Source organism: Trematosphaeria pertusa, assembly GCF_010094035.1.
Source record: "Trematosphaeria pertusa strain CBS 122368 unplaced genomic scaffold BU26scaffold_5, whole genome shotgun sequence".
NCBI lineage: Eukaryota > Fungi > Ascomycota > Dothideomycetes > Pleosporales > Trematosphaeriaceae > Trematosphaeria > Trematosphaeria pertusa.
Window position 1 is genome coordinate 241,813 of NW_022987216.1, and position 8,108 is coordinate 249,920.

At 54.4% G+C, this 8,108-nt stretch overlaps 4 protein-coding genes across 4 annotated transcripts; 2 read left to right on the forward strand and 2 right to left on the reverse strand.

Annotated features, from left to right (window-relative positions):
- Nucleotides 1-54: 54 nt before the first annotated feature.
- BU26DRAFT_517391 (Mak16 protein) lies at nt 55-2,025 on the forward strand. Its single transcript, XM_033828567.1, has 7 exons — nt 55-141; nt 299-373; nt 698-831; nt 886-971; nt 1,025-1,239; nt 1,339-1,396; nt 1,449-2,025. Exons 1-7 carry the CDS (start codon nt 114-116, stop codon nt 1,885-1,887), a joined length of 1,035 nt encoding a protein of 344 aa, XP_033685563.1. The 5' UTR covers nt 55-113; the 3' UTR covers nt 1,888-2,025.
- A 341-nt stretch (nt 2,026-2,366) lies between these two features.
- BU26DRAFT_591433 (uncharacterized protein) lies at nt 2,367-3,299 on the forward strand (the record flags this gene model as incomplete). Its single annotated transcript, XM_033834799.1, has 1 exon — nt 2,367-3,299. The coding sequence occupies one exon, from the start codon at nt 2,367-2,369 to the stop codon at nt 3,297-3,299; it is 933 nt and encodes a 310-aa protein (XP_033685564.1).
- Nucleotides 3,300-3,372: 73 nt separating this feature from the next.
- BU26DRAFT_266037 (general substrate transporter) lies at nt 3,373-5,677 on the reverse strand. The gene is made up of 5 exons (XM_033821310.1): nt 5,372-5,677; nt 4,996-5,323; nt 4,885-4,948; nt 4,452-4,832; nt 3,373-4,397 (listed from the first exon to the last, which is right to left on the reverse strand). Exons 1-5 carry the CDS (start codon nt 5,457-5,459, stop codon nt 3,612-3,614), a joined length of 1,647 nt encoding a protein of 548 aa, XP_033685565.1. The 5' UTR covers nt 5,460-5,677; the 3' UTR covers nt 3,373-3,611.
- Nucleotides 5,678-6,395: 718 nt separating this feature from the next.
- Nucleotides 6,396-8,108, reverse strand: BU26DRAFT_266086 (uncharacterized protein). Its single transcript, XM_033821311.1, has 2 exons — nt 7,785-8,108; nt 6,396-7,734 (listed from the first exon to the last, which is right to left on the reverse strand). The coding sequence occupies exons 1-2, from the start codon at nt 7,912-7,914 to the stop codon at nt 6,605-6,607; spliced, it is 1,260 nt and encodes a 419-aa protein (XP_033685566.1). The 5' UTR covers nt 7,915-8,108; the 3' UTR covers nt 6,396-6,604.

Genomic DNA, 8,108 nt, shown 5'->3' on the forward strand with positions numbered 1-8,108 from the left:
CGCGCTAGTTAGAGGACCTGGAAAATTATTAACAACCACCTTCGAAGCCAACAACAAACCGACGACCATATTGCAATCCGCCAACTTGCGAAAGCTCTACTTTGCGCCCCGCTATGGCTTCCGACGACATCGTCTGGAACAGTAAGATCCCTTGGTGGACTCGTTGTCTTGCGTCAGTGCCTTCACATCTCGAAATACCACTAGGTGGCGTCTTGCGAGATGTCGCTAGTATTTGGCTAAGACGTGGAGATGACCCCCTTAGTTTATGAGCTGCGCTAACTTTATGCCCCCGATTTAGTCATTGGCACTGACTTCTGTGCGTTCAAGCTTAAGACCACGAAGGACCAGACCTTCTGCAGAAACGAACACAACGGTGCGTAGACCGATTTCCAAAGCCGGATTCCACCCAAACGCATCCTTCGGCGGCGCTACGAACCTTCTTCACGATTAGAACGTGTCTTGGCGGCCTTGTGAATCATAGCGGGGTCGATGGACGAGGGCGTACGCATACTAGAGCTTGGATAAGCAGCATCCGAGGATGGATATACTAGGGCCCTATCGGCGTTGTGCTCTGCTCCCGGTGCACTTCGCGAGCGGGTCGGGATGCTGGACATCGTCTCATGAACGCCGTTTGGTGTAACTTGCTGAGGCATGCTCGCTGTTGCTTTTCGAACCCAACTAATTTGGCCGCCTCTAGTCAGCGGTTTCTGCTCCAGGCAGTCCTGTCCTTTGGCCAACTCGCGATATGCTACGATTAGAAGCGATCCCGCCACCGGCAACCTCTATCTGTACATCAAGGCCATCGAGAGGAGCCATCTGCCTTCCAAATGGGTAAACATCCCTCATATTGGAGGATCTACTTCGGTTCCGCTGACAAGTCATTAGTGGGAACGCATCAAGCTCCCGCGAAACTACACCCAGGCCCTTGAACTAGTAGACGAACACCTCAAATACTACCCTAAATTCCTTGTGTAAGTAAATACAGGATAGGCTTTGAACGATGGCTAACTGGAGGCCAACTTAGGCACAAGAACAAGCAGCGTTTAACCAGACTTACCCAAGTAAATATTCGAATACGCAAGCTCGAAAAAGAGCAAGAGCGCTTGGGCGAGAAGCTCGTTCCGAGGTTAGCACCGAAAGTACGACGACGTGAAGAAGGGAGAGAAAGGAAGGCTCTTGCTGCCGCGAAGGTTGAGCGCGCTATCGAGCGTGTGCTGATCGATCGTTTACGCTCTGGTGGTAAGTGCAGTCGGGGCTCAGAGAACTGCCTCAATTTTTCATCCCCTCCCCTGAATTTATCCTCCGATCTCCGAACCTTGCTGACTATACCCCCCTTAGCATATGGAGATAGGCCTTTGAATGTGGAACCTAACGTGTGGAAGAAGGTTTTGCGAGGGTAAGTCTCTATTCTTCCTCCCAGACGTAGGGGTTTGCTGATGATGGGACAGATTAGAGAAGGAAGGTGCAACACGCGACGAGGACCTAGATGAGGGTATAGAAGAGGAGGACGAGGAAGTCGAGTACGAACAAGAACTCGAAAACGAGGGTGCAGAAGTCGAATACGTGAGCGACATTGAGGGAGAGTCGGACGATGATCTAGAGGACTTCGAGGATTGGATTGGAGGCCAAAGCCCGGATGAAGATGAGGAGAGTGGAGAGGAGGAGAGTGAGAGCGCTGCGGATACCGAGGAAGGCGAGGACGAGTCCGAAGATGAGGACGTGGAGGCTCTCAAGAAGACGCTCGCAAATCTGAAGCGCAAGCGACCGACCGGGCCACCCCCCAAGCCGAAGAAGAAACCCACCAAGAAGGACTCGAAGGGGCCACGTCGCGAGATCGAATACGAGATCGAGAGGGAACCCGCTGCAAGGGAGGTTCTGCGGACGTAAAGAGCTTGAGGATTTCGCATGACTCTGGTATTAGCTATTGGAGAGATTCAGCAGAATACCATTTGGTTCCACATGCAAAAGTTTTCCGGGATAGGTGAAGGTATTCATACGGTTTTCGGTGTTTTCGTATCCATCATCACGATTCACGAGGTGGCCGTTCGACCTTCGAGAACCAGCCTCGAGTAAACACGCATCATTTGCAATTACTACCTCCAAACTTCTTCCATTCTCCCACTTCAGGCCAGTATTCTGTCTGTTTCCCGTGCTTGAAATAATTCGCATTGTCCGTTCAGGACCTGCACGCAAGACGAGAAGATTGTATGCCGCCCCGCATTGTTTACCACTACTTCCCCCTCCCAAGCATGACATACATTGTGTGCTCCACTCCATGCTCTCTATAACTCTACCCCCGCTCACCGTCATATGCTTCATGCCCGTCATTCCATCACAACTCACTACAGAACAAACACCTCTCTAGCATGTCCACCCGCACTCCCACAAGCAACCCAGCCCAAGCCGGCTCTTGGGCCAACACCGACACCGCTCATACCGCGGAAGCCCAGAGCGCGCAGCAAGAATGGATTACCACTGTCTTGCAGACGCAGCATGACCGCGTAGTTGCCGTGGTGGATGAACTGCTTGACAATCCCTTTGCCGAAGCAGAGGAATCTACCAGCACCTCCCGGCCTAGCATCCCAACGGCACCATCACTGTACCAGCCCTCCTCGTCCTCCCTTTCCTACTCCTCCTCCCCCGATGGTGACGAGGAAGAATTCGGACCCTTCCAGTCCGCCTCCACACCCACCCCACTCCCCTCATCTCCCACTCCCACCCCTCCCACAAATCCCTTCAAACACCCCATCTACCTCCCCAAACCCGCACAAGACACCGACAAACTCATCCCCTCCTCCTCACACCCAGCCCCAGCCCCTGCTTCCGAAACCCATCCCATGGCCTTAGAATACGGGACGCTCGTCGCACACGGCGTCATCGGAGCAGTGCAGGCGCGCTTCGACGCCGGCACGCGCCGCGTGCGGAGGGCGGGCAAGCTGGCGCTGAGGAAGCTGCAGATTGCGCGGGAGAAGGCGGGGCGGGAGGCGCGGGAGGCTCGGGAGGCGGTGGTGGTTGGCGAGTATATGCGGCGGGAAGCACCTGCTGCGGAACGTGGGAAGGGGAGTGATGTGGAAGGGAGTGGGGGTATAAAGGCTAAGGCTGAAGGGAAGGAGGAGAAGAAGAAGAAGAAGGAGAAAAGGGTGGATATGAATGGGGTGGTGAAGCCGGTTAGCTGGGGGACTGTTGGGGAGGGCGCTCATGCTGAGATGGGGGGCATGCAGGAGGAGGTGGACGAGTTTATGGAGGCGGAGAAGAAGGTGTGGGAGGGGTGGGTTTCTGTGCCTTTCGGCTCTAGTTGAGGGATTAACCCCTGCCTGGGGCGAATGGGGTTTCTCGCTGCGCTTTTGTTTGGATGGGAAGGGTGGAATCGCATCAGACTGTAAGTTTTTCTCCTCGACTTAGATTGATATGACTTCAGGCTCCGTTGCCCAATTACCGATGGAAATGCATATATGTAGACAAGCACACGAATGTAAAGTGACCACAAGTACTTAGCGGCCAGGCTATGCACGAAGGACTGCATATAAGCCCTCGCAGTGAGTGATGTAAGCCTATGCCTCAGCCATGCCCGTCCTGTCCCTCCTATACACTTCTTCCTCAGTGTATTCCTCTCACTCCTTATACTCCCTAGCTCCCTTCTCCTCATCCCCCACTCCATTAACACCATTCATCATCCCCGTCGGCATACCTCCCTGGGCCGCAATACTGCTCCTTCTCCTCTCAGCCATCACATGTGCCTCCTCCGTCTCCTCGTAGCTGATCAGCAGCTCGCCATGCTTATCGTAGCGATGCGGCAAGTCATTTGCGATCTGGACCACGTTGAACGCGTTCGTCGTCTTGTGGAAGATCTCGTCCATTTCCTCGAGCGAGCGGTAGGCGGTTTCGGGAAAGAAGAAGTACACGCAGGGGACCATGAAGGCGTTGATTACGGCGAAGATGACGTAGGTCTTGTACCCGATGTTGGCGAAGGCAACGGGTGTGACCATTACGACCATGAAATTGAAGATCCAGTTTGCGGTCGTGGAAATAGCGTTAGCTGGGGCACGGATGCTGAGGGGTGTGATCTCGGCGGGGTATAGCCATGTCATCCCGAGCCAGCCTATGGCGAAGAAAGAGTTGAACACGAAGAGGAACACAGCCGCTGTGATACCCATACCGGTGCTGACTTTACTGGTTGTGCCGGCTAGGACGGCCATCGATGCTGCCTGGCCTGCAGCGCCAAAGATCATGAGCGAACGTCGCCCGAATTTTTCGATGGTAAAGATGGCGATCCAGGATGCCATCCAATACTCCGTGCCATTGCAAGCAGCCAGCAGGCGGCTGAGAAAGCCGGAAAGACCGATGTTTTGCTCGAAGATTGTCGCGGCGTAGTACGTAATAATATTGATACCGCTGATCTGTTATAGTGTTAGAATACTCGTTACAGAGCAAAGCCATTAGGGGTCACGTACCTGCTGAAACATCTGGTTGACATAAGCCAGCGCCGTCCGATGAAAGTTCCGATTCCGATTCATCTTAAAGCAATCCTTGAACCCTCCTCTCGACATCTCAAACACCGTATCCTTGACGGCCTGGAATTCGCTCTGAATCTTCTTGTCCTCGGGCGGGAGGTCGCTAAGCGCACAAAGCACTTGAAGGGCGGCATCTTCCCTCCCTTTAAGGACGAGCCATCGGGGGGATTCAGGGAGACCCGGGATAGTGGCGAGGATGAAGAGGGCGAGGACAATCTGGAAGGCGATGGGGAAGCGCCAGGAGATGGTGCTGGGTTCGAGGAAGGAGAAGCCGAGATCAAGCCAGTAACTGAGCATGACGCCGAAAACAATGAGGGAGCCCTGGAAGGATGTGGTTAGGTTGAGTCCTAATTAGGGGCGAGCCGGAATATACCTCTATCATGACCATCTGCCCACGTCGATGGGACTTGGAAGTCTCAGCCTGCCACGTCGGTACACTATGTCTCGTCAACTCTGCTGCCTCTACTCTCCGGTCACTACTTACGTGGACGTATTCATGCCGTTCCCGAAGCCCGTAATCAATCGCCCAACGATAAGCTGGGGCAGGCCAAACGAAGAAGCCTGCAGGATGGCCCCAATGACCATAATGGAACTTCCGGTGAAAATAGTGCGTTTACGTCCGAGCATGTTACCGAGCCAGATGGTCGCGACAGCGCCGAAGAAGCAGCCGAGTGTGTATCCGCCGACGGTGATGCCCTGGATGTTGGAGGCATGGCTGGGGTTGCTTCCCGGCGGCGGGTTTGCAGTGTCGATTTGAGGAAAGTGAGCTAGGAAGGAGGGCAGCGTGAGGAGGCCACCCATAACACCCTGATCTGTTTATCGTGAGTATGAGGCTGCCGCGGTGACGACCGGGGACTTACCATAGCCGAACAGGGCGAAATCAGTGCCTGCCACAATGGCGATGGCGATGTTGAGTTTAAGGCCTGTGAGGCCGTAGAACTTCTTCATGTTGGTTGAAGAAGGAAAGTTATTCCCGGGCTGCGAACAAGCCGAAGAAAAAATTTAATCCTGGGGGGAAATTGCGGTGAACTTTGAGGCAGTTGCGACCCGCTGTACACCGCTACCATTGAACCACCGTCCGAAGTGGATCCAATTGAGATATAAGAGTCTCCATCGCGGCCTCCAAGCTGCCCTAGCATCGCAGGGACCGTGGCGACTTTCCCGGTTCATCCAAGTCCCAAAGCCGACGATGACGTTTGGGTGGTTGAGCCTGGTGCGGGGATGTCGACAGATCTGCGCCTGTATGCACGCCCCATGGGGAATTTTAGCACTCACACTCACGCGTGCATCTCAAAATCCTCTCTTCTAATTGGATACATGAAGAGGGCATCTTGAGGAATCTCAGGAATGCTGACCGCATTACCGTATCAGGCAAACCCGGTCGCTAGTGAAACAAATCCTGGGCGTCGGCGCACGGAAACTGGCGTTGTTGTGGAGAGTTTAGAACAGCCGAAGAACAGGCGCTAGAGTGGCGGCTCCGAGAAAGCACCGCGGACAGGGGCGCCGCGTGCTCTGTTCTCCGCGAAAATCGAGTGAGCAAGCAACGGATTGCCGCAAAGGGTATGCCGCAACGTGTGCTGGCTGGTGAGGGTGAGAGATGGACGGAGATTTGGGTGAAAGGCTGGATGTATGAAAGGGACTCAGAACTGGGTTGAGACGAGAAATCTTGTTCCATTCTGCAAGGTATATCTTGGCTAGCACCTTCGTATCCCGTAGTAAGGGAGAAAGGAGGGCTTGATGCTGCTGGCCTGGTGATATCGGGGGCCTCGATGAAGCCTTGCTTGCCCTGAGAAGCCGCACTCCTTGTAGTACTTCTGAATGAAATAGCCTCCACTCCGACTTCTAGATCGAGGGAGGCAGACAGCGCCGTTATCCCTTCGCCCGCGTCGTCGCCATCAGTCTCCTCGTTTCAAAGACTATCGCGTACCTCGATGCCCCTGTCAGGGTGGGCGACGATGTTCGAGGTGCTGGCGTGGTAGCAACCGCGAAAGACTTGAGCCCACCTTCCGGAACTCATGCGACCAAGCGGCCAACCCGTTATCGGTAAGTGAGGTATTCCGTTTACTCCAACCTCATCCGTTTGTGTTCACATATCAGGCTGAGCCGTACGAGTTGAAAAGAGAATCCAGGTCAGCGAAAGTCAACTCTCCGCACAATTCCATGTCGTCCAGCGCCGTCACCGAACTATCCGATGAATTGGGGTTACCCGGGTGAGCAGTGGCCAACCCGCCTGAAAATTCGCAATGACCACCTCCACATTGTGACAGGTCCAAACCCTCCAAGGGATCAATTTCGCCTCCAGCAGGTAGCTGCGTTGGGGCATAAAGGGGATCTATGACATCCCTGGGCCGGGGCAAGTCGTTGCTAGAAGGACCAGTCTTTCGCGATTCAGGTGCAAGAGCCATGGTGAACTGGTCCACGGCTGCCACGGACTGCCACAGCTCTTCCATCTCGAGTTTGCGGCGTTTGACTGAGGAAGCTGCGGTCATCTCGGTTTGTACAATGCGGATTGCTGGTTGAGGTGGCGGACCGGGGAGGAGAGGAGGCAACGTGTCAAATGCATCCCGCATAGCGGGCATGGAAATGTTGCTCGCTAAGTAGGGTTCGATACCGTCTTTAGGAACTGCGCCGGTATATGGGGCACTGTTGATATAGCCTATCATGGAAGGGTGATCATAGCCCTGTGCCAGAAATTGCGGCTCCTCCGTGTAGTTGATGGAGTCGTTCATGGCTGAGTCGTACGACGATTCCACTAAAAGTGACGTCCAGTCTTCTGGATCGACTCCATCATCGAAAGCTGGCGGCGCACCACACTCTCCAATGTTTTCTGACGGCGCCGAGCGCGAATCGGTCGAGCACGTCGAAGGTATATCAATCGCGGTCGATTCGGATTGACCGGGATCCTCTTCCCGGCTAGTCACCGTGGCGGATCCTGTTCGTTGGGTTCCTGCACCTGTCTCTATGTTGCGGGATGTCCTTCTGGGCCGTCCGACAGATATAGGCCGTGAAAGCAGAATACGCGTACTGCGAGCCTCCTTTTCCGGACTAAGCCTCTGCTTAAGGAGTTCAGCCTCCGCTAAGACGATGCTATTAAAGTGGTATAGCAGCACCTCCTCCCATTGCGATTCTGGAAGCTGGCGACGCAAGGTCTGAAGAAGCCTTGATCGGTATTCATCTTGACGTTCCGGGTCGATGCTGCGGGCAATGTCGTCGTCTTCGTAAACTTGGCAGTGTCAGCGGCGATCCGCCTTTCCAACGCAGAGTACTGACAACATGATGGCAGTTCAACATCATGACCGAAAAGCGTTCGGTATATGTCGTTCCACTGTTCTATTTCCCTAGCCTGAGAGGCCCCAGCCTTAGGCCCCCTCTTTGCTTTGGGAAGGGCTCTGCGTATCCTCATACCGACTCCTTCGGCTGGGTAGTATGGCTCTGCTGCGTCGCATTGTTGGGCGCAAAATCCATCATTGTCGAGATCATTCTCGGTCGAGAATACACGAAGGCATCGGACGCATTCTTGCAGTTCATGCGGACTTCCCTGCCTGGATAAATGGCCTCTGTCGTTGGTTAGTGGCCCTTCAGGCCAATGCAAGCTTG